Below are 27969 nucleotides of genomic sequence, written 5' to 3' on the forward strand. Positions count from 1 at the left end.
TACATTATGATACTACTAATAATTAGACTTTCACCTAAGACGTATTTATATTCTAACTTGTTAGTATTTTATATTTATTACAGTAGGGGTGGTAGTTATCTTTCACGGCGGTGGGTAGCCTTGGACAGAGCCCTGGTGTTATCTCTCACGGCGGTGGGAAGTCCTGGTTTTATCTTTCACGGCGGTGAGTTGATTGCTTCCCAGGTGTATAGGCTTCCTCAAACAAATTTAAATTTCGTCAGAAGTACCTACAGAGGACATTAGAACTCACATGATTTTCAAATGTGTACTACTGGGTCCTCAATCCATTCCCAAGATTTGACGGTACACACCTGACACTATCAGAGGAGATAATAAATAGATCTAAAAAAACTAAACTCAGCACAAAGCCGCACTTTCAGGTTCAGAGTTGTCAGCATTTTGGATATTATTTGGATTCAATATCCTATATTGGCTACAACAGCAATTAAATCTTTGATGCCGTTTGGAACTTCGTATTTTTGAGAATTTGGTTTTTCAGCGCTTGTGGAAATGAAATCCAAAACAAGAGCGATTGCAGATGGTAGATGAGGAGTTCAGTACTTCTAATTTAGAGGCGCGTTTTGACAGAATTCCTTCTTCAAACCATTTGCATCATTCTCACTAGTAAAATTATTTACATCAATGTATATGTTGATAACTATTTTTTTAAATGTTACCTACTCTATTGAATTACTTTATTCATATTAATAAAGTACATTTGCGTTTAAAAGGCAATTTTATTTGGTGTGCCACGAAACAAATTCTATTCAACAGTGTGCCGTGAAATAAACAATTTTTTTTTATTGTTATTAAGTTTAATTTGTAGAACTCCATTTTATTTTTTTATTTTTTATATATTCATAAATATTGTTATTGGCTTTATAAAAACAGTTTATTTTTAAACAAGTTCTGCTGTGTAATTATTATAACGCGTGACAGCTGTTTCGCCCTCTGAAGGCATTATCAAACTGTGGGTAGCCCATTTACAGACGATACATTTATTATTTCTAGGTAGGTATTTTAATTTCAATTACTGATTTCTTAATTGATTTCTGAGTAAAATGTTAGAAATTATTAATGGTTATTACCCCAGTAAAGTTTCTCCAATTAGTGTTATGTTTAAATTTGGCTGAATGTCTTTATGTTAGTGATTCCCAAACGATGACTCATACTGTTATTTTAATAGCATAATTAAGTACTTCATAGTGCACTCATATTTGCACTAGGTTTGAAGATATCTAGTAGGGGTATTATAAATAATTTTATTACCATAAACCAAACTATATTCTAGTGGAATGCTAACAGTACGTAGGTATGACATAAATATTTGGACACAAAAAAAATATTTGTTTTGTTTTACTACCAAAAACATAAAATTATTATCAATAGACCAGAACCACTGGTGCGGCAAAATGCAAAACTTAGCTATCTTTCTAAACTTAAACAGGAAAAATAAAAAGAGTAGTTTTACTATCGCACGACATTTCAATTTTGGCAACCGCATCTGAATTTTCCATCCGATCCTATATGTGATCCATCTTCATAGATTTAAACGAATTCGGAGATTTGCTGCAAAAATCTTTTGCGGAACCGTTTAGTGGAAAAAATATAACCTTTGCGCTGTAAAACTGAGCGGAATCTTAAAATAGGTGACAAATCTACCCTCATGTGTGAATTCTTAAGGGGTGGGGGCGAGAAGGCAGATCGAATATTTGCAATGATACATAAAGCACTAGGAGAACAATCCTCAAAAGATGTGATAATCTTTTGGAAAGTAAATACTGGAGCCGAATATACGAGCTTAAATCCGTTTGCATCATCGGTCCGAGCTAGCCGGAAGAGAATCCTTCACCATTCCATTCCTGATCGCCGGAGATTCAAAAGGTATCAGCTTTCACATTCGTATTCAATATCGAACTTCGATAATATTGTGGACCATTTTATTTAAGAATTACGAAATTTTTTTGTGGAGATGTAGCGGTCCCCTTCCAGAATCTTACATGTGTCACCCAACCTCACCAAAATCTTATTTTTGACACCCAACCTCACCAGAATCTTATCTGTGACACCCAAACTCACCAGAATCTTATCTGTAACACCCAACCTCACAAGAATTTTATCTGTGACACCCAACCTCACCAAAATCTTATCTGTAACACCCAACTTCATCAGAATCTTACCTGTGATACCCAACCTCACCAATGTATGCGACAATTAATACTTACTTAAAATATTCATACTTACATAGTGTGATGAATTATAACTGAATAATATGAAACAAATATTACCATAAAATAGTAAACATAATATTTTAAATTTTATTGCTACATTACAAAGAATGCATTTTATGAACAAGTAAAATATTTTATTTCATCAATCTTCCCCATAGAAATACTGTTTGACGGTGAAACAGGTTTTAGTCACATTTTCTATATTAATGATCTCAGGAAAAGTCTAACGTTAAAACCAATACTTCAGTAATATTAATCAAAATCGTTTGATGTATTCCCAGTACCAATCAAATTCACCACATTAGCTGCATATTCACACTTGTCGGTTTTAATTCAGTGCTATTTATTTGTATATACATACACTATGTACAGTGTTGGGCGGTATTTGGCAAGGCGGACAGCAGTTTGTTCGTGGGGCGGCAGTTAGTTCGTGGAACGACTGGACTTATGGCCGCCCTGGGGCTCGGCACGGTCCACTCCCGCCCCAGAGACCCTGCTCCGGACAAGGGTCCTGGCGCGTTCCCTGTTCACTGTTCACATTGACAATGACATCAACGGCTTAATAAAACAAGACGCATATACAGTGTTTGAAAAGGGCATATTAAGTATTTACGTTGGTCAGGAGAGAGGTTGGATGTGTCGTTTTTTTTTTTTATTTCTATCACTGCGGAGAAATGAGTAAATGAAAATGATGTTCTTTTTCTTTCGTATGGTAGGGAAGAAAAGGGGAACATTTAAGTCCGTGAGCCTGTGTAGGGTCTCAGTCGTCACCCTGTGGACCTCTTTAATCCTTTCAGGAAGTGAATGCAGCGGGTATTCGTTGACCACATATCCTGTGGTCTGCACCGCATCGCATGCACACATTTGATTGCATTTAAAGCGACACAAGATTCTAATAGCGGGGTTTTCTTGGCGCTCATATTTTATTTTTTTCTGATGAACGTATTACTAAATTCTCATTTTTTTCTAAAGGAATCCATACGGTAGTGAGTTATTTATATTTAAGATTAATAAAAACAGGACCCAACAATAAAAATATTTAATGTAAGACGGTTTGAAATTTTTTAAAAACGTTTTTAAACTATAAAATTAGCCAGATTATTATTTTTCTAGACGATGAATTAGTAACTTTCCGAGTTTTTTTTATAGGGAAAATTCAACCACAGATCTGTCTCCGACGCAGGGTTACGCGTCGCATATTATTTTGCACGGCTGCTTCACTTACGTCGTTAAGATTCTGGCTTTATTTTAGGGTATTGTCTCATCTTAAGCCCCCATATGTGCATCATGTAAGCATTACGGCTGTAGAATCAGAGAGAATACAGGCTGTCTCGTAGTGGGGTCGTGCACGACATGGGCATTTCTCGAGATGCACGTCGGTCGGTTGCCACTCAAGTTTCCACCTATCTTCTGGAGTGATATGTAATCGGAGGACTCTAATTGACGTGCAGGGTGAGAGACAATATCATCGTGTAAAGGTATTGCGCTTTTTTGCAGACCCTTCTTGTATTTCGTCAGTATTGCAATCTCTCACCTGATATTTGGCTCGGTAATATTTTCAATTACAGACTGACAAAGAAGAGAAGAATTCCAAACTTCCGCTTATGGTTCGCATTGGGACATTAAGTTGAACATCGTCCATGGAAGTGTGTTCGTTTCTAGTCTATACTGGAGCAGAGTATTCAACTGTTTAGATTGTTTAGAAAACCATGGCAGTGGATGCCGTTCTTAGGGAGTTGGCGTCGCATTCTCAGCTTGTTCCAGCTGGTTTATAGACTACGTCGAGCCTTGTCCTCGTTTTGTTGCTCATTCAATCTCTAAAATAAAGTAGAAATCTTCACGACATAAGAAATGAAGTCTTGTAAAAACAATATTCGGCGCGTGGATAGGCGTAATGCACGGACCTACGGTCGACTTTGCCCTAGCAGGCCTAGAAAATCGATCTTTCTGTGCGGTCTATTTTAATTATTTCTGCAACATGTTACTAAAATCTCAAAGGTTTCCAAAGGGATCCCTCGCGAAGTTACTAATTCATCGTGTAGTAAAATAAGATCTCGTGCTTACCATAAATTTGATAATTGAAAAACTATCTGAAAGTTTTAAAAATTATTTAATGGTAAGGTCCTGTTTTTATTAATCTTAAATAGAAATAACTTACATCCGTAGAGATCTATCTAGAAATATGAGAATTTAGTAATACGTTCATCAGAAATAATTAACATATAAGCGTCAAGCAAGCCCCCATTATAGTCTTATGTCGCCTTGGTGTGGAGTAATCTTTAACTTCTCAATACTTGATTCGAAGTAGGTATTCGAAACCGAACTAATAAATTGAGTTATATTGTTTTAAATGTGAATAATGCCAATCATTCAATAAATGTTACGTAAAAAAATATTACAAAATTAGTCAAAGTTGGAATAGAGCATCCAAGTATTGCTGTGAGACGAAGCTTATTAAAAATCAAAATATAAATAAAAATTGTAGAGAAAAATTTAAATATTCAGAATGCAAAAAAGCTTTAAGAAACCCATTGGTTTCAAAGCTTTCAACACATGATATCACCGAACCTAGATATTAGACTCGAAAAGGTTAAAAGTGGATAAGGTTGTAAAATAATCGCAATTTTCGAAGAATATAAATGAAAACTTGTTTTATAGTGCAATGATCGGAAAAAAAACTATTATGACGTGAACAATTTACACGTTTAGAAGTAAAGTAGGTTAGCATTCCTCTTGAATTTCTCTAAGACACCGTTTCAGCGCTATTGAGGTGATTTTTCACGAAAACGGCACTCTTTAAATCAGCCAAATATTATTATTACTATCGTTGCAGTATTCGGTAGTCGTTATGGATACATACAAGACTATCTAAATGTTCTTATCTACAATTGTACCACAACCATTCCACGTTTGGGCGAACAAAAGGTCTTAAAGAGATCACCTTGTGCACCCTTTGCGTAAGCCCACACATAAATTTCACGATTGTACGTACGAGTATACGCAAAAAATAAACTTTTGATCCTTAACGCTTTGAATACCGTGTAAGAGTCTCGAAATAAACGTGCGGTCCGTTTGATAGATTCCCATATCTTCAAATCTTTAGAGCACAAGCTTTAGGTCTGCTGTCCTTGTTCTACCGGTATTACAATGGACTATGCTCCGACTAACTAGCGTCATTGATGCCTTCGTCATCGGTATAGAGTCGGGAAAAACGCCAAACGCGCTCCCAACATATGTACATGGTTCTCCCTCATCACACAAGAACATGTCGCTTCGACCACTGGGAGCCTCAGGGCCTCCTAATAATAATAATAATAATAATAATTGGATAATTTGTAGAGCGCCGTTTTTGTGAAAAATCACCTCAAGGGCGCTGTACAATTTATTTCCTAGGATCTACATTTGTTATTTAGACCAACTGTGCCAGCACGAGGCTCGTCATCCGTTCAGGCATGTGTCCGCCGCTAATATAGCGCTGACATGTGTCTGCTGCCAATAAAGAGCGCCGACACAACATCCTCACATAGATAACAGACCTTGGCAGCACCGCTGTGCAAAATCACCTCATCCTAGTCTACCTTAGTCTCTCCAGTCACCTCCCAGCCTTTCATGCCACCTAGTGCATCCTCTCGACCCTTTCAGACTCCTTCCTGGCTACAATACCTAAATAAAATCCAGCAAAAAAAAAAAAAAAAAATCTTTCTATTGTCGTGATCCGACGATTTCACACCTCTGTCTCAGACCCTTAGGGCTCGCTTATCGCAGGCTATCATAAGCAAAATCTTGAACCAAAGTCAAAGTGAAGTTTATGTGTGTCATCTGTAACAAAATACATAAACAAAAACAGAAAATAAAAACAAAAACTTTAAAAAAAATATGGCTTATTTGTCCTATAGGCAGACATCCTCGGTTGAAAAGGTCCCGTAAATCCCGACACCACTTGACACTTGAGTCAGGTATAAAATCTTCGACTGCATTGAGAATCTTTGTTCTAGGTTCACTTTCAAAATTTAATCGGTTTAAAATGCTATAATAATTGCAAATTCCGGCTAAACGGTAGAAGTTACGCGCATTTCGAAATAAGAAGGTAAGCACTATATAAAACACGGATGCTGAACATTTTTCAGCGATCTCTTAACAAGGGAAACCTTCTGAAAGGATTAAACAAACCGGAGCGGTTAAAACACGTCCGCTCTATGTGAAGTTAATTATTAACTTCACACAAGAGGCCCTGAGGCCCCCAGTAGTCGAAGCGACCTATCGATATTGAAAGCATCTAATGATCTGTAAAGTAATGTTTCAGTGACATATTACATATTTTAACCAACGACATTGTAGTTAATAAACAATTTGAATGATTATTAATTACAGTCGAAATAATAATAATTTATATTTTTTTTTATTTGTACAAGCCCAATTAGGGCTTTTACAAATGATACAATTAAAAATACATTTGATATAATCAGAGAGTAAAAGAGATATAACAATTAAAATATGTACCAAGTATAGAAATATTAACTTAAAGCAACAAACAAAGTAAACTATATGATGCACATTCTCATTGAAAATTTATAAAGATTACAAAGCTATCAAGATAGACATACAGATTTAATACCAATGTTTTTATAGGCTGATAGACATTCAGTACCGTTGGTGTTCATGTGATATTTATTCCCTGCACTATGCAGTCGGTTCATTACTGAATTCATTTCTGCTTTGGTCATGACAAGGGGACAAGATGGTAAGTACCTACTGCACATTCCACAACTTATAGAGTTGAAGACAAATATTCAAGATACTATTCAACGTGACTAAGTATTACACCATCCGATTAAAATTAATAAAAACAAGACGTCAAAATAACACTCGTATCACATAATACTCAAATAAAGCGCTTATTGCTACGTACTTTTTGTAGGTATCATCAATATAATTTCTTTTGCAATACCTGGGGTAATCAATGATACGTTGTCTATTGATATTGAGTCATATCATATTTAAACACATATCGCCATATATTAGGATCAAAGACGAAAATTTACCGACAAAGGAAAATACTTTCAGATGTGCTGTCAAAACATCAAAGTTGTGTGATATGGGTTTGATAGTTATATTGATATTGTCGAGAAGGGTGGTATTTATTGGGTTTCCTGGCTAAGCAGAAATTACGTTCAAAGGGTGGGTTTTTATTTGTTCATCCTACTAGATTATTTATAGAATAGCCATAGAATGAATTTACTCAAATATTGAGTACATGAAAAACGATAAATACATGTAATATATCGTATCGTACTTGCTGTGGTTATATAGTTTCTTCTATTTATCTACACAAATAAAAATGTAAATGTTCGTTTGTTCAAAATCTCAAATCTTTGATCAGTTCTTCACCGATTGCTTTGAAATTTTGACAAAACGTAGAACTCAAATACGCGTTTGTTTATATATAATTTTTTTTTTTTTTTGGTAAACTAATGTTTAAGACAAGATTTTTTATGCATAGAACAAAGGGTAACAATTAATTAATTTTAATAACTGCTTGTTAAATGTAGCAAGCAGTAATTGTTGAATGAAATACTAGTATATATTGAATTATTTCGCGGATAAGAGATAAGCCGCCATAGCTCAGTAGTCAGAGCTGTCGACCGGAAATCGAAGAGACACGGGTTCGAGTCCTGTTCTCGTCATGTATCTTTTATCAGGAGATTTTTCAATGTGGATTTATGTTTCAGGCGAATAATTATTGCTTTTAAAATAATTATAAAATTATATTAATTGATATTACAAAATATCTTGAACTACACGGAGAAGACTTCCTGATATATAATAATGTTAATTTATTAACAATGAAGTCAAATTATTCGTTTTGTGATTAAAAATGGGACTGCAGGCCTACAACGTATGAATTCCTATCAGTGAAAAGCGAATGTTTTATGAGAACGGCGAAACACGTGTTCATACAAATACTGATATTGATATTGACATCATACTGACTTTATCACGTTCCGTCATGATATCTATTATGAAAAGTATACGTGCTCTCGATATATTTTGAATGACTAATATTTTATGACTTCGTGGGTTACTTTCTACCTCTCTATTAAGATCAATCTACCGCGTTATGATCCATTAATATGGATCTGGGGTCAAAACCCAAAGGCAAACTACAAAAAACGAATGATCCAAGTCATTGGATCAGATGAAGTCTTGTTTGGTAAGGAAAAATATGTTTGTTAATGTGGTTTGAAGGGCGCTATGTGAAGCAAACATAGGTGAAAACTAAAATGACTTTTTTTACACGGGTTTGATTTTAATGTGACGAGTTATTGAAGAGAAGGTACAATGATCGTAAAATCGCTGATGACGCTTCCCGCAGCATCGAGTGAGCAGCGCAAGGAGAAAAATGAGTATTGCTGATCTATTATAGAACGGTTAAAAACAGGATTGCAAGCCATTTCCTAGTAAATTTTTAGTATATTCCTAATATATCGGAACACCTAATTGTCTTTGTCCGGGTAATATACAATGTCGAAATGCAAAAATATTATCACCAGCAATTTTTATCACCACTTGTTCCGAGTTCCGACATCGCGATAACACATTCGTGTTTTACTGAAAGTTTACTGGGAAACCTATAAATTCGTCCGTCAAAGGCATGCACTCCCGTTCACATTACGATTAATTTGAAGAGATAAATAATAAATTAGCATAACTACTTTTTCTCCATGTTTGCAGACAAAAACCACCAAATTGTTAATTTTTACCTAATGAATTACTCCAAAATGTAACACTGCGTAAAAGTCAAAAGACCTCATACACAAATAGTTAAACACTTCATTGTGAAAGTCCTAAGGTAAAAGGTTACACATACACTATTATACATACCATATTATTTATGTAATAATTTGATATGTTTGATATGTTCCATTACTGTAGTTTCTTGTGCCAAGTCAATTTTCTATACATACACAAATTATTATTTTTCGAAACCAAAAGCATGGGAATTCCGGCAAAAAAAAATCGTCAGTAAAATTGTGTTATGTATTATATTATTTGTATGAGGCAATAAAGAGGAAAGAGGTGAATATATTCAGTGTCCACAGAAATATAAATATAAATTATTGTCTAAAAAAGCTATTGAATTGAACCCCTATTCAATTTGCCCACTTGCCCAGTGTCTGAAAAGCTAATAAAAAGTCTAAAGTGAATTTGAAAAGCTATTTTCCCGAAACAACGAATAGAGAAGACGTGCGTCGTTTTATTTTTTTATCACCTCCATTCGCACCAATCATCAGAAAGGGAAACTTCCACGGCTTAAATTGAGTTTTTGCTGCCATTTCGAACGGAGCGTTTCTTCGAATATTACTCTTCTTACGTTTATTTTCCAAGAATTGTTCGCGAAAAGAAAATTGGAAAAGGACAACAATTTAATATACTCCAATTAAGATTATGAACAAGAGATAACTTTTATTATGACGTGGATTACAAAACATTTTTGAGAAATGTATAATTATTGTTATTTCTGTCCTCGAAAAACATATTGTAAAATTTGTAGGTACATTATATAATATGCTATGAGTATTTTTTTGAACACTAATAACGGTTTGTCGATTTCAGCAACAGATGAATTGTTATTACGTTACTCACATTTACATATTTTGAGCATATTGGTACAACGGAAAAATAAGACAAGTTTTATTTAAATAAACGTCAAGAATTCCAATAAAGTTGATTCTATCTTTAAGATTCCTTCGTCTTGAAATTGTAATATTCTTGCGAAAAAAAAAATATTTTGCGAAATAATTAAAAATTATTGATTTACCTACATTTATTGTCATACTTACTACAAATTGAACAACAAAAAACGGCGCCCACATACCAATTATGTCATGAAAAAATCCTTGTCTAAATGTGATTACACTTGTGGAAGTTGAATCCTGTTGCGAGCTCAAAATGTGTTTTGAATTTAAATTGAAGTTTGTAGACAATAACGTATAAAGTATACCGCTATACTGAGTCAAATAAATTAAATAAATGTCAAAATATTTCAATTTTATTCATTAATAAAGAGAGAGAGAGAATTGGAATGTGAAAAGCATTTAATTACGTTTTGACAGTTTCAATTCATCAGCTTTGATCATCGTTAAGACTTAAAGCGGTTGACCCGAGTTTAAATATAATCATTTCGATAAACGAAGAAACTGTCACTACTTAATACAGACGCTCCACAAAACAAGCCAGGCTTTGACAAAGCAGACCAAGATTCGAATTCAAGGAATCTCAGCAAAGCGTTATGAGGTCTGAAGTGGAAAACGCTTTGATAACGTTCTCAAGTAGTATTGGAGTCCATCTCAAGTAGATAAAGATGGAGTAGATCAATCAAGTAGAAAATACTAATCTAAGATGAGAAGTTCGAAATAAGGTGAAGCTATTACTAAAGCTTTTGATACAAGGTGTCTTTATTTTACTGCCATATTTCTCATCTGATTTGCGACTGATCCTTTATATGAACCGATTCAGCTGGATCCACTCAATCAATTTCATGCCTCTGTGAACACACTCAGATCGATCGGCCGTCTATGGCAAAACGTCAGAACCAAAGCGGATTATTTGATATGTCAAAAGTTCCCTTTGATTTATTATTGTACAGCGTACACTCATCAAGTTAATTCTGTGTACATCTCACAATGGCAGATTGCGGAAAAAGCAATTTCCATTATTTGCCAAAATAATAAGTCTGTAATTTAATTTGTTAATTACATCGCTAACCGAAACACCTGCTCCAAATGAAAAGTTTCCGTACCTTAAAGCGGAGTGATTTATTTTGATGCTTGGGGTTGTATAGTAAATAAAGGTATATACTAATATACCTATTTAATTAATTATAGTAGGCTAGCAGATGGCTACCTACTTATACAATATTATTAAATTGTAAGACATAAAGCTTTGCGTACCATCTACTTTACTGGGCGAGTACAAAGGTAGGTACTCTTTTAAGTATTAATATTGAAGTTGGAAAAAATGTCCATGATTTGATGTGAAAACAAATCGAAACCGATTAAAATTATGCTGAATACACTATTCGAGGCGATTTTTAAATTTGGCAAACTAATTTAGCACATTGATAGGGCTTAGGCATTTTTCGATGTGCATTTATCATTCGTAAGCAACCTCATTTTCAGGATATGTCTTTTGTATTTTAAGGGAATTTTGTATTTAATCTTATTTCATAAACAATAATTGAGCTATGTGTAACATACTCGTGGAAGATACTCTCATTATCGCCTTGGTGTTAGACCACCATTCAACAGAGCTATTGAAAGTGCTTAGTGAGCTATCGAAAATTATTCAAAAAAAAATTAAATCGTGATATAACAGTAAACTGATAAACTGAATAAGAAAAAATATTAATAAAACATATAACAGTAACTTAAAATAAAAATACTTCATATAAGACAAATCACTAAAACTACATTACAATCGCTATTAAAATTGGTAGAATTCAACAATGTACTGGTATAGGTTAAGCTTAATTCTATAAATGGAGTCGATAAATATATCGTCGTTGCCCAGGTCATGCATCCTATTGGTTAGTGAGTGTGTCTGGAAGAAGAATGTTACATTTCGTCTTGTGTTCCTAGTCGGCACATGGAATTTAATAGTGGCAATGATGGCAAGACTGTCAGTAAAGTTGTTAATGACTCTGTGTAACACAACCCGTTCTGACATAATTCTACTGTCAGGCAGTGTTATTAGATGCAATTGATTCATCAAACTGACATAATTAATGTATTCACTTGGAATTTTGAGCTTAAGTACCTAAGAAATTTTTCCTGAACTCTTTCTATATTGTAAGAGTGAACTTTATACAAAGGAGACCAAAGACCAAAGGTTAATTATATTCCACTTTACTTATGACTAATGAAATATAGACGGTTCTCATACAATCTAAGGACTTAAATTGTATGAGAATATAGCATTAATATAATATAACATTACCCACTATAGCACACTCCAAAAGCATCAAATATCTTGGAATTGAAATTGATGATAATCTCCGTTGGAACTCACATATAGATGTAATTACAAAAAAACTAACCAGGTACATATACTTCTTTAGAAACATTCGCAATATCCTCAATATAAACGATATTAAAAAAGTATACTATGCTTTGTGTCAATCACAAATAGAGTACGGAATAACTGGATGGGGGTCTGCCTTGAGCACTCACACAGAGCGGCTCAATATAGCACAAAAAGGAGTATTAAAGACTATACTGAAAGTTCCGCTTAGAACTCCGACAGAAGAAATATTCAAAAACTTCAATGTTTACAATGTACAGAAACTATATTCAAAAAATATTTTATTTAAACTGAAAAAAAACATATCCGAATACTCCACTGCCCAACATAAATACACAACCAGGGCAAAAAGCGAAAATATCCTGATTACTCCCAGTTTGAACACATCCTTTGGACAGAGAAATAATAAATTCCATGCTATAAAATTGTTCAATGCTCTACCAAATGAAACCAAAAAAATAAACGAAATGAGTATATTTAAAACAAAAGTCAAAACATGGCTTAGAGATCAAAGTAATAATCAACTTACAAACATTATGAAGACAATGTAAAGACAATTCAAAACTAAATACAAAAATTTAAGAAAAACTACAGGCCGCCTCAGAACAGGAAACCCTAGTGAGGAGGACTGTGAAAAAAATACAAAAAATATACTTATATTATACTTTAAACCTACATAATGTACAAATTTTGCTATTGATATTAATAAAAAAATAAAAAAAATAAAAAAAAATAAAAAAAAATAAAAAATTCAGTTAAAGTTCTGCAAAAGGAATCCAAGCATCTTTCAAGTTTTATTAGTTATATAGATAATGTGTGCAATGAATGTCGAGTTTTCATCGAATATTACACCCAAGTCACGAATTTGTGACACTGGTATTAATTTAATATTATTTACTGTATATTCATGTAAAATATTATAGTGACTTTTGGAAAATCGTATTAAATGACATTTCTGAATCTTCAAAACTAAAGTATTTTGTTCACACCATTGATGAAGTTGATCTGAGTTAGTCTGTAAAATTTGGCAATTTCGTATTTTTTTGCATATTTTTAAGTCGTCAGCAAATAGCAGGACTTATACATCACAAAATTGGTCAACAATGTCATTGATGAATAATAAAAAAAATATTGGGCAGAGGAACCTTGAGGAACCCCACTTGTGCCCTCAAATATATAAGATTGTATAGAATTAATCTTTCATTAAATTGAATTGTTAATTGTTAATCTATTCAAATTGATTAAAGTAGACAAAAACAAAAGGTAAGAAATTCTCAAGGAGTCTAGAAAATACAATATACAGTTAACTACTTTTATCCGAAAACTGAGTAAACACGGTTCAATTTTGGAGCAGTCGAAAAAACACTGTCTTATATAATATACTAGCAGATATGTACCCGGCGTGGATTTTTGATTTGATTCGGTAATACGAGGAAGTACATTATATCGAAGGTAGGTACGTGGCTCGTGACATATGTTTACCTGCTACGTGATTCCACTTTTGATTCACTTTTTCCTCCATTTACACAACACGCCAGGTAATCAAATTGTCCCGAAAACTCGACGTACAACCTGGAACAGGGATGGCGGACTTGTAAGATCAATTGTAATACACCCTCCGTAAAGATCCTCAAAACCAGGCGTGATTTAATTTGTAATTTTACACATAAATAAAATACTTATATTAGTGACCCGTTCCAGAGAGGTTCATTATCACCCTGGCGAAAAAAATTCGTTCACAGGTATGACGCAGACTTTTATTTGAGGGCATCATTCAGTTCAATTATTTTTTTATGATTTATAATCTATTTTTTTGTTTTTACATAGTAAATTTATCATAATTATATAGTTATTAAATTATCCACCGTATCCAAGCGGGAAACTAGAAAATCTATATAACATCTTGAGTCAATTTTGTGGTTTAATTTGAGCTTTCATTTCAATTAAATCGAGTTCGAAGTGAATTTTTTTTGGTAAAATTAAAATAAATATACATATATCGCGCACGTGTTAGCGGTAAATACGTTGCGTAGACTACGCACCAAAAGTTTTTTTTCCATTAGTTGGTGTAATAAATGGAAAAAGTAAGCTTTTTACTGTGTACGACTACCGTGATAAGGGCAAGTATCTTGTGTCTAGGGTAGTCGAGAGAATTTTTAGAATAAATTTTAACCAAAAAAAGCAATAAAAAAGAGGCCTTGGAATAATATACATTCTTCAACCTGCACACGGTTTTTAAATTTGTCACATAAGAACCGGTCGTTCATACGACTAGTTCTTGAGTTCAACAGCTCGGCTATGGCTGCCGAACTCTGTGTTTTTTCTCTCCTACATCATTGGTTTCTTCAAGACAAACCCATGTTCACTCCTTACTCTTCTCAAAAAAGACCCTACACACAACATTCCCAAAGATGTTATGTCTCCTGTGTAAATTAATGTAAGAATAGTATTCTTCCTTATTAAAAAATATTAAATATGGCTACGTTCTAGCATCCTGCTTCCAAGCATGCAACTGTGCATGAGACTGTGCAATGGAGATGAAAACAAATTCACCGTACGCAGCTACAAATGACAAAATAACAGATCTGTGATGTTTGGCCCACGTTCAGTTATCATACACAATTCGAATTGTGTCCATCTTTTATAGGTTTTCCATCCCTGACATAGAACATACAAACTTGCAACCAAGAATTCACAACTGTGGCACCTGTTATAGGAAAGGTTTAATACTCTCCTTTCCCTGGTGTGAACTTTATACGTGACGTAATAAAAGTTATATGAAATGGCCAGATGACGTCTACGTTTATTGATATTAAGTAAAATAAATGGAGTCGATAGTACCCCGGTGAAATATTAATGACGATTGAAGGACGAATATATGTACCACTTACTTTTAGATGTCGACGGTACAACGAACTTTTTCTAGTCTATACAAATTTAAAAGGAAGATGATGTCGCCAGAAACTTAAGATATTTTGACACCTTTAGCCAGACAGCTAATGACATCAATTTGTTCAAGAAATATTTGAAATATTGTATCAATTTTATTAAGTCGTAAGAAAACAGTGAGATTAGTTCGGACACACAGACACGCCCACAACATGCTTTTATCAGTATCGTCCTAGGTATCTATTATTGCTGTTGTTTGAATTCCCGGAGATACGACTTGACGCATTAAAAACTCTAGAATTTTGAAAGTAGTTACCGTAGAAATGATGTGACTTCGGCAGGGCAAGTGACTCCAGCCATGTGAATCATATTTTACTTAATACATTATTATGCACGAATCTCTGTGCTTGTATTGTATATTTTTGCATTTTATTTACTAATTTAATAATTAGTAGGCGTGTATGTTTTTCATAGATAGTAAATATTTTAATTATTGAAGACAATATAAGCGATTTCTTAACAAAAATCTGAAACAGAAAAATCAGAAAAGGATACGGTCACATCTAGGACTCGAACCCAGGACCTTGCCGGGGCACATGGGACCCCATCCCCTTGGGTCACTTTTAACTGTATCATACTTCGAATAAGAACTACCAACATTGTCTTCATTTCTTCGTGCCCCAGCAAGGCAAGGGTTCAAGTCCTAGATGTGACCGTATCCTTTTCTGATTTTTCTGAAATCTCTAATATTGTCTTCAATAATTAAATATTACAATTTGGGGTTTTACTCAATAAAATTCCAAAAAAATAAATAAATATTTTGTTTGCAATCGTAAACGAAATCTTCAGCACGAGAGATCCCAGTGAGAATATCATCATACCTATTTGTTAAAAAAATATATTTTTGTTATTATTAAATACGTTTTAAATATCAACAACCTAAATATTTTTTTTAATGAATTAATATGGAATGACAGTGGAAGAAAAACAATTACAAGGCAGGGACACTGAAACAAATCAGCCTCCTAACTTGTATGGAAACCTCCAAAATATGTATTTTTTTAAGTTTACCAGAAACTTTAAATAAAGCATTACATAATGTCCGAAGTCACCTCATTCTTCGGTACGTTATATATAGTATTTTAAATTGCACCATTATATTTCAGTCAATATTTTGGGACATAGTGCGATTTCGACAAACAGGAATAAAAAATTGGTAGTTATGAACCTTATCAAATCTTACGACACGGACGCTTTACATTGAGTCCCGTTTCTCGCTATTTAATATGAAGTAGATAACTTTCCATTGATTGATTATTTTAATGCCAAACTACACTGGTTTTATTTCAGACATCTTTTAAAGGTTAGGTAGGTACAAGAAATAGATTTACCCCAAAGACTTAGGTATTCATTTCGTTATTTTTATTTTCCAGCCGTTGGTGTCCACGGCCAGACCCAGGGCCCCACTCTGGTGGTTGAGCCCCCATCTATCCTGCGCTTCAGTAGCGAAAGGGGGGCCCGGGCGGACTGCGCAGCCCTGGGCAGTCCCCCTCCAAGCCTGTCGTGGGTGATGCACGATGATACGCTGGTCACTAATATTCCTGGAGTGAGGTAAGAAAAAAATAACAGTATTAATAATATCGCCCAACTTTTGCAAATTTTTTTGTATAAATACTCCTAGTAGGTACCTACCTACTGAAAAATTCATTCTCCGAATCTCTATTAGGAAACAGAACGAGCCAGAATCATTGCATTATTCCAAGCATAACTTGAATCTTAACAAAGTTTTACAGTGCTTTCCCGTAAAATTCCCAAAATTCTGTTAGTTTAGTTCTGCAATAAGGGAAAGATACGTAAAAAAATATTCCTACTTTTTTTATTTTCGTTTATTTAGGAAACATACAGTTTTACAAAAGAAATAACTGAACATAAAATATAGAACATGATTTAAACCAGTTAAGTTTTTTTTTTTTTTTTTTTTTTTTTTTTTAAATTTTTAAAAGAAAGACAAACATTCCCGGGTTACGAATAACCCAACAATGTTTGAAAATCTCCTAATACCACCACAGAAAGCCGAAAATGTTGCTTGTGTTGTGATGGAGGACTTAGCCAGCCGAGGAATCGAACACGCGACGCTCGGGTGAGACCCAAGCGCTATGCCCACTCAACCACTGACCGGTCAAATAAATTTAATAAATTCCATTTAAAATATTTATAAAAGCTAGAAATTAATTGAAAGTAATAAAGTACATAGTGTGTGTGAAAAATTATTAAAAAGAGAATACTAAACAATACAGAAGTAATATTTTTAATTAAGTAAGGTTAATTTGATTTTAAACGATTTAAGGGTACAGTGGAAAATGTCAATATCGCTTAAGGCAATATAAGTATGACTATAACTACTTATTACATTGGTTTTAAATACAAGCGACCTCCGTGGCCGATCCGTTTTTAGATCCCATATTCAAAGGTCGCTTGTTTGGAAACCTTTGTGAGAAAAAATAAAAAATAAATTATGATACAATTTTTAAAAATAAAATAACAAATTCAATGCTACATAAACCAAGGTTATTTGCTGCACGTTCCACGTTCCGTTGGATGCTCGAAGTATCGCCATGGTAAAATACCCATCAATGTAATATATCATAATAGAATAAGATAATACTTATAAATTAGATCATCACATTTCCTCTTTTACCTTTAGTAAGTTCAAATTTGATTAAATCACTTCCTCAAAGATTGATGTCCACTAAACATTAAATTTAAACCTTGGAAATATATCATTAGATGTACTTTATAAGAATTGTTTGTATTAGGTATGTTGTTATGTATTTTTCTGTTATTGTTTGTTATGTCGTTATTTTATTGGTCAATGATATAAATACTCTTATCACTGTCATATATTCATGTATAAAGACTGTTTATAAAGCTAAAAAATAAATAAATAAATCTAAACGAAACAAAAAACAGAATAAAACGTAGAAAAATAAATAGGTAAGACAGACGTCCCGGGTTTGATTCCCAGTTGAGACCGTTACCTTTTTTATTTTGTCTATGTCTTGTTCTGTTTCGTGTTTTGTTTAGATGTATCAGTTCAATGATAAATTAGGTATATATTTAAAACAAAACTCCTACTACCATAAGTGGAAATCGATTCTAGTACAATGATGGAGTGTTTGCTTGCACAGAATTTGAACCAATCATGTCATGTTTTCTTCTGTTTATCGTCAAAATTATTTTTACTATATTTTAGTTTGTGTTTTTATAGGTACTTAACTAATAATGAACTATTACTTCACATGGGATGGCACCCTATTAAAATCTTTAATAAATAAATAATAATGTTGTTGATGATGATGACCATATATTTCGTGCTAATGTATATTAAGAAAACTCTGATTACTTGATTACTTGAAGGGAATTGCGAGTCCTTCAGAATAGTATGTGGCGTGTCTAGTGTCTAAAGATGGATTTAAAACAAACGATCCTAAATCTAAGGCGATTAGTCTGTGAAGGTATAGACCCTAATAGAACCAGCTTAAGGGATACACGAGTACCGAAGTTAAGTATCCCTAAACAAATAATTAACAGTAGGTACGAAGAAAAAATCTACGATATCAGTAAAATTATCAGTAAAAAATTTTATTTATAACATTGTAATGCATCATATCGCATAGTTTTAAATTTTAAAGGTTTATTTGGAGATTTGATTACGGAATGTCATTTAAGCAAATACGGGTAAATATATGAGCAGGGTGATGCAATTGCATTTTTAGGAATATTCGTACGTTTTGATCATCGAAGAAGATAATATAAAATAAATATCCTCTCTTCTATCATTTCTTATCTGAAATTGCTTCCTTTCCATTCAACACCTCCACCCTTCCTAGTCTGACTCGAATCCAATCTTTCATATAATTTTGAAATTTTCCCATTCCAGTAAAATTAATTTATAAATTTACCTCCCCTCTCTCCGAAATTTGAATTGTTGGCCTAGAATACCGTTGAAGGGTGAAAGCTAGAAACATTTAAAAAAAAAGATAATATTAATTACAAATCTCAACTGGGAATCGATTCCAGATCATCTGTCTTACCAGGTATATACTCTGCCAAATGAGCTATTGAGATCCAATAAGTTTCCGTCATTTCATCGATCTCACACTCCAATTTAATAATTACCAATATTCATGTCAATTATTGTCTGCCTCTTTACCGTTTCATATTTCATATTCTTTCTGGAAAATGGGAGCATGGAACTAATCCTAAAAAAGGTGCAACAGTTGAAAGTAGCAAGCTTGGGTTCCATGGCAACTCAGGACACTTGCAATTCAACGTACTTTAGAAAAGTGATATAAAGTGCTGAAAAATTCCAAAAATCATAACCTAATAACGTAATCTTTCTAAAATAGTTTTTATTTCATTACTTTTCATAACTTTTAGAGTGAGTTGAATTGCCACTGTTGCCTGGTTAACGCAAGTTTGTATGTACGTTTGTATGTTTGAATGCACTTGAAGTGAAATGACAATAAACTGCGTTAAATAAATGCTATGTTATTATAATTATTATTACTATTCCAGGGATGGCAAACCTTTGAAACTCGGACGCGATACGTAGTAACGTGCACAATAGTGCTTGAGAATATGAAATATATATATACTCGTAAATCTGCTCTTAATCCGGGCATTGCGGACATTTAGTTGGAATTTTAAAATAAATTTATTATAATCTTCTTCATTCTTCAATGATTAAATACAATATATTATTAGATTTAAAGGCTTCAATAAGTTATTACAATAATTATTCTTTTTTTAGTAATTTTTACAATTTGTGTTGGCATTTTTAAAGATTGGGTAGGTATACATATTTTTCCAAGTATTTCTACGCCTATGAAAAGAGCTAGATTTTGAATTTGGTAAATTGAGAAAATTAAGAAATATCTAACTACTGATGGTACATTTACATGCCCTGGGGTATAGAGATATTCGAGCATTAGGTTTTTGGATTCGCCCACGCTCATTAAAAAATCATACCTCTGAATATTAATAAAGAAAACATAGAAATTGCTTATTTTGGTTAAAAGCCAATGAATTCACCTATATTTCGTAGTCTAGTTTATATTTTTAGGTTGTATAATTGAGTTGTCTGTAGGATTTTCTAAATAAATTCGAAAACATCGTCTACCTAAATGTAGGCAACTATCGCTCAAGAGCAATGAGTCCTAAATGGCGATTGGATAACTCATCAAAATGACAACTCAACACACCTTTAAACAGTGATAAAGTCAGTCATGTAGCCATCGTTCGAGTGGATAAATTAATCGTTCAATTTACCTTAACAATAAGAGCCTTGAAAAAATACTCTTTTCAGTTGCACTATTCGCCGATGTACAAATAGCGTAGACAAATCAACATCTTTTTAATAATATTTATAAATATTAAGATTGATGGTTACTTCCCGTGATTATATTATTCTAACTTACTCATAGATGCGCGAAACGAAGATCTCATCTGTAGGAGATGTGAATATTGCTACTCATTTCTTCAGATAATCGCGTGAATGACTTGAAAATTCATCGATTATGGAGAGCGTTTACTTTTATGCTTCCGATGATGATCTTCGTAATCGACTGTTTTATCTTCCAGCCGTTAAGGCCAACTTGCCAATGGTCCCGGTGATTGATGAAAACATTTCTGTTATTGAATCAATCGCTTCGGATTTCTGCATATTTTTAACCGTGGTGATATTTACTTTATATAACCACCCTTTCTCACTACCTTCAGCCTCACAAAATACTGCAATTAAGGATGACATAGTCTCACTGACACTTCAGATGTTTGGAAGTAGTTGGAATTCTAGTGCGGTTTATAAAAAATAAAATATATATATGCAGCACGCTCCAGAGTAGAAGATATTCTTAATATCGTCCTGGTGTAATACCACCATTGAAAACTGAAATGATGCTTGAAATGACTTTGGCCGTGCTTGGTGATCAGATATGAATAGCCAGATACTTCTGTTCTTCACTATATCCTTCCCGTCCCCACTATCTTCAGTCTTACAACATATTGCCATTAAGTATGCTGCAGTCTCACTCACATTTGAGAGTAGTTGGGACACTTGTACGGTTTAATAAATTTAAAAAATCAAAATAGTGAATTGAGGTTCTGAAGTATGATCAAACGGTATGATTTGAGATTTTCACGGCCAAAGTATTACAGTGATTTGTTTTGGGGTACTATGCCGCGTTCCGTTACATTTTTCTTTAGCCAACGTTTCAGACAGCATTGCAGTGTTCATCACCAGGGCAGATGTGCCCTATCGCTAGAGATATCTACGTATGAGACTGCTAATTATACGATATTTTCAGCTTATTCCGACAAGGTCATTCTTTATCACTAAAATGTTGTAGACGAAACGAGACACCAGTTCAGTCTAAATGAAATAAGTCTGTCAGAAATGGGATAAAGGAATTGCCTCCACTAATGTACGCCCTCTTCTTGTTTTCTGCTTATGGATAGGATGAAATATTCAGAAAAACTTGAAAATAGATTGAGAGATTAAAGCATCAACCCTGAAACATTATTTGATTAATTTGAGGTTCTAATAAGTTCTTTGTAAGGGTCATGGTGTGATAGGTTTTCAAAGTATGCAATTAACATTGTTAGTCACCTTTGTTGCTTAACTTAATTAGTGTTCTGTCTGCTGGTAACCAAAAAACCTTTTAACATAATAATATACGTCTGCTGCTTACAAAACTTTACAAGCCACACTCAATCAGTTGAAAATGTATAAAATTAACAACAGAGGTTTTGAAACTAGTTGTAGCCTAGTCTCTGGGGTACTTCTCACATTAGTATATTACCTCCAAGACCCGGAGTTAGGAGAAGGGAAAGAGGAATGAAATGTTACCAACTACCCGACTACTAAAACTTCTTCAGTACAGATATAACAGGTATTATACGACTCTCACCACTAAGCCATTAAATTTTCCGATAAGCTTATTAAAAGGATAACTTTAAAATAAGCATATTCGTAAATTGGATTGTATATTAGATAAGTTAAATAATTATATTTGAGATTTTCACGGCAAAAAGTAGTTCAGTGATTTATTTTCGGGATATTACGTCGTCTTGCGCTGCCTCCTTTTTAGCCAACGTTTTGGACAGCATTACATTAAACTTGTTGTGGATTGTGTTGAAATGTGGTAAACTCAATAGTTATTGGTATTCGGTAATTGACGGCTGCACCAAAACTAAAGGCAAAAAAACGTATTTTAAATTATATTGTAATACCAGCTCTTAGTTAGAGGATTGAAGCTGGCAACATGGTTTCGCATCTATATTCATAAGCACACTTCACCACAATCTTATATTAAACATCTGCCATGGTTATGGATACTGTAATGCTTTCCGAAACGTTGGCTAATTAAGGAGGGAGCGTAACATGGCATAATAACACAAAAATAAATCACTTTAAATAAGACACGACCTTACATAAATCGTGGATATGTCTTGTGTAAAAATATTATAATGTGTTTATATTTAAATATTATCTACCGAAACGGATTGTTGTGACCGTCGAAAAGCAAATTATTTACAGTCATTAAAGACACATGTCAAGTTTTAAATGTATTCGTAAAAGATTGGTTTGTTTTTTTGGTGATTTTCGAAATCTCTCTAAGCAAATCTATTTTTACATAAATCTACATGATAATATGTATAATACAAGATATAATTGATAACATAAAATATTAATATTTCCCTATCTTACGCTGTACAAACGGTGGTAAAAGCTTTGTCATCCCTAAACTTAATGTATAAGGTAGCAATAATAATAATGATAATGTAAGTTTTCTCCGGGATAAGCACATACTTAGGAGCTTGGAGCACAGCATCGTGGGAAGGGATGAATAATCCACTGACCGCTAACTGCTAAGGCTTAGTAGAGGTCGGCTAGAACAACACCAACAATATTAATTGCTTATGTACCTACCAGAATAGTTGAAAGTTCAAAAACATTCTTCTCACTAATCTGACTTTGTTTTCTCGTTAAATTTAATGTTTAATCATAAGCGCTGTTTTATTCAAATGACGGAGAAACTTTAATAATTACTCGACGGCTTTTCTAATTTGTAAGTTTTCTACAGTATTTTAGAATAATGTTGATAATTACATAAGAGGAAAATAAAATCGATGGCCTTTGTAGTTGACTTGTGACCATTCTTAGATAAGAATCCGGTGGTTGTGGGTTCAAATCCAAGTAAATTTTAAGGATTAGTTTGTCTTATTTCACAATTTATTATCGCATACTTGCGGCACGTTTCAGAGTGGTAAATGCTTTTAATATCGCTCTGGTGAAAAACCACGAAAAAGTTGCTTGAAATGGCTATATTTTGTATAGCCTGTTATTTCACCACCTTCTTCTTCAATAACTCCTTCCCCCCTTACAACCTTTGGCCTAACAACATATCCCAATTGGGGATGCTATGGTCTCGCTGGCTCCAAGCGGTTTGGTGCGGTTGGGACTCTAATGCGGTACTCACATGAAAACAAGAATAAAAATAAAACCTTCTGCTTAAATGGTATTTCATCAGAGCCAAAATAATAGATACCTTGTGGCTCCACAATTTAAAAGAAAAAAAAGCTGTTAATAATAATGCATCATAATTGTTTTATTTTAGTAACAATTTTCTTCTTTGGAAATTTTATGAACAGCCCTATATCCCAGTTTATGGAAGTCTCTCTCTCTCTCTCTCTCTCTCTATCTCTGGTAGTGACAGGTATGAACACGAATTTCAGGATCCCTTGGCGCGCAAGTGTTGTTGTAATTTTGCTCGCCAGTGAATTATATGTAAGTGAAATGGCCTATATGGACCTTCCAAGAATCTACCCTATAGAAGATTATTTAAACAGTGAGTATATCACGCGACTACGGACTAATATATTAGGTATGCGCTCAAACTGTACCTACGCTTGAAATGAGCGACTGTTAATCGCCCGTAAAAATTTCCACCATAATAACATACGAAGTCAAAGAGTCTAAAGACGTGTGAGTAAAGAGCGTTTATTCAAAAATCTCTTTCTTGGGTGCGCGACCGCCAAATAACGAAGTCAACTCTATCCAAGTGAACTCAATTTTTTAAAGAGTATTTAGTCTGTTTATTTTAAATGCTTTGCAGTGATACAACACACAAATCAACAGTAACAATTATAATAACTATTTTCAAACACTTCAAAATCCGTCTTATTCTCTAGTCGGCCTTGCTTTTACTAACTCACTTAGAACAACTCATCAAATTTCAAAGTTTATTAAGTTCTTTGAAGGTTCTATTCAAGTTATGTTATTATTTTAGTTTTGTGAAAAAAAAATTGTTTTGTGCCACTATTAAACTCCATGTGCCGAATATGAATACAAGACAAAATATAACATTCTTCTGCAATACATACACCACCAACTATCAGACACACTCACTGACCAATAGGATACATGATGTAGGTATGGAGTACTATTAATTTATTTATTGACTCCATTTATAGAACTAAGCATAATCTATACCAACACTTTGTCGAATCCTACAGATTAGAGTAGCGTTGGTAAATTAGTTTTAATGATTTGTTTTATTTGTAGTTGTTAAATAACTGTTAGACTGTTATTTACAGACTTTGTGGAACACAATAATTATAACGCGTGTTCCAATATAATGATTTATTAACAATCAAGTGCGGATTGTCTACGTCTTATCTCTGAGCTGTCGGTTTGGTAAAGAGAGCGAGCAGATGCATCCGTCATCTTTTATACCCCTATCAGTCATCTCGCTCCTACGCATTCAACAAGCAGGCGTACCACCAAAAACCTTTCTTACATCCTCCCCTACTAAAATTGAATGCCCCTATCTATATATATCATACCCTATTACTACATATTTCATTTACAATTTTATTGAAGTGAAACTTCTTTAGGCGCGTAATGTATTTTCGGGGACGGAGTAAAACCGAGTCAGGATCGACACGAAAATGCGGGTACCCCCACCACCGCTCACCGTTCACTGTCCCTCTCTCACCATATGCGCTTGTTGAGGTGGGGGAGCCGCTCACGAACGTTCTCTCTCTTCTCTTCTTTCCTCTCTCTCAGACACCAGCGAACTGCGCCACGCCAAGCATCAGCTGCTTGGTTAGTATACTGCGTCGTGAGTGTAATACGAGTGAAATACGTAATTGATTGTGGTTCATACGGTTTGGTACAGAATTTCAGTGTTAAAAATGAGTAGTGACGAGATAGAGGTGATGAACACATCAGTGGCACAAGAGGAAATATCCCCTGAGAATCACCAAAGAAGAGGAGAGTCTGATTCACACAGTGATGACATTAACATAAGGTAAATATAACCTATAAGAGTTGATAAATATTTCACAATATAGTAGTATTGTTGGAATAGGATTGTTTAATATATTGGCGAGATTATATTAACAGTCAGTAATCCCTCAGAATCTGTTGTTTTTTATCATCCTAGAAATTACCTACATTCATAAGTATAACATCTAAACATTTTAATTTCCAGTGTTACAAAATAAAAATTAATAAAACATGTATGAGTGTGTACTTCAAATTCAACTTATTGTTTAACTACAACTGAATCAGATCCGTTCTTGACACACATAAAATACTTATCACGGGCATTTGTAAGAAATTTTCAAAACTCTTGTGATCTTTGCAAATCATCAATATTTCTGTTGACACTTGGCAGCCCAAGTATAATAATAATTCGTTTATTATGCTTGCTAACGAGTGGAATATTTCGCAACTTTCTACGTATCTAGATTCCAGGGAATATTGTGAAACTTCGCAAAGTAAACATTAGACATTTGTACCTAATACATATTATGCATTTACGAAATCTTTTACCTTGAAACGAAAGGTGCAGCGAATGCATCTGGCCGAATTCCGCAATGCATCGTGAATCTGGCACAGATGGCATAGAATGCACATAATTATAACACTGCACTTGAAAACCTAGCAAAACCGTGTTATTTATGTATATCTACTTAATATCTAACTAACTTATTAAATTTCTTAGCATGACATAATTCAAAAATATTTTCACATCATTTTTCAAAACTCCTATGTATTAACAGTCAATTACAATTCGTGAGCTTATTATAATTCTTTTTTTCAATTCATTTATTATTATCTATCTACACACTTCCTTCATTTTATAACAATCTCAGGCGAAATTACGTAATGATATTTTATGGACATACGTAATAGGTACTACAACTATGTAATAACTAAAAATATCTAACTGTATCTTATTGTACTGTGTATGTCTTAACAAATAAATAAATAAATAAATAAATAATCTAGATTGATTTTCAACATGAACTTTTGAGAAAATGTGAAATCTGTGCACGCATCTCGGATGACATATTTTTTTTAATGTGGCATCTCACATGAAGGTAATGTTCTTAGTAAAATTTAGGTACTTAGTATCTATCTTAGTACATTTGCGGCACATTTCATAGCACTCCTTATCGCTTGAAACGTCTTAGACATGTTTGGTTTGATTCCAGTGGGGTCGTTGATCATTTTGAAATATCGCAGATTTTTTACTCTACTATATGAAAAGTTTGTTAATAAAAGCAAATCCATGCTTCGTCGTTGAATTATTTAACCTCTAATTTTCAAACTAACCTAAGAGAGAAAATAGAGATGATTAAATGAAAATAGAGAGAGAGGAATACTAGAAGTTTCACTTCTGTCTTGCGTAGGCTTGACACACCCACTTTTTGTTTTATATATTTCATTTACTAAACAATTAACACAACATATTTTTTTTTTTTATAAAATTAACTATCATATGCCGCGTTTCTTTCTGCTTCCCTTCTCTTGTCTCGTCGCCCGTCCACTCCTCCTCCTGGACTGCGAGGTCCTCATCTTGGCCGAAGTCTTCCCTGCCATGGGTTAGACCTGAAACATGGAGAAACAGTATTAGAGTCACTTCTATTACGTAACATACCTGAGAGATTAACTTCATCCGTCGACAGTTCCCTAGTGTAAGACGTACCGACTTCCGGCTTATCTCCCTCCTGCCATGAAACATGTAATTTCTTTATCTGGTCTAAATGTCTTTTCCACACCATATTAGACTTGTTAATTTTTATGATATATATTTTTCTACCTTTTTTTTCAACAATAACCCCAGGGACCCATAACCTATTACCCTGAGCTCTGAAATCTCTAGTCATCACTTTCTGACCTATATTCAAATCTGACTTATTTCTACCCTTATATTGTCTTTTCTGATTGACTTGACTCTGAATAACCTTTCTTATTACTTTTTGTTGACGAGTAGAACTTGAAGTATTCGTTCTTTCCTCAACCTTCCTAGGAATCAGAGAGTCAAATACTGTTCTAATTTTTCTTCCCATTAATAATACAGATGGTTCACACCCTGTTGTTGCATGAACGGTATTTCTATAGTCAGTTAAAAAGTTACCTAACTTTTCTTTATAATCTCTTATTTTTATCTATTATTTTTACAAATTTTTTTAAGAAAATTTTTACAGGTTTTAACAGCATTCTCAGCTTGCCCATTGCTACTCGGGTGGTTAACTGGACTAGTAATATGTTTCATACCATTTTTCTTACAAAAATTTTCAAAATCCTCAGAACAAAAACACGTACCATTATCACTAACTAAAGTTGCTGGAAAACCAAATTGTGAAAATAATCTATGAAGTACTTCAACAT

General features: G+C 33.7%; 1 protein-coding gene across 1 annotated transcript in view; it reads left to right on the forward strand.

Annotated features, from left to right (window-relative positions):
* The window catches only part of LOC149425014 (cell adhesion molecule Dscam2-like), a 410035-nt gene that overhangs the window by 144609 nt on the left and 237457 nt on the right, over positions 1-27969 (forward strand). Inside the window, exon 2 of the mRNA XM_089647439.1 lies at positions 16655-16832. Within this exon, the coding sequence (XP_089503565.1) occupies positions 16655-16832 (178 nt within the window). The remainder of the gene's footprint in view (positions 1-16654; positions 16833-27969) is intronic.

The sequence above is a fragment of the Hesperophylax consimilis genome, chromosome 3, assembly GCF_061612785.1.
Source record: "Hesperophylax consimilis isolate HC1 chromosome 3, BYU_Hcon_1.0, whole genome shotgun sequence".
Lineage (NCBI taxonomy): Eukaryota > Metazoa > Arthropoda > Insecta > Trichoptera > Limnephilidae > Hesperophylax > Hesperophylax consimilis.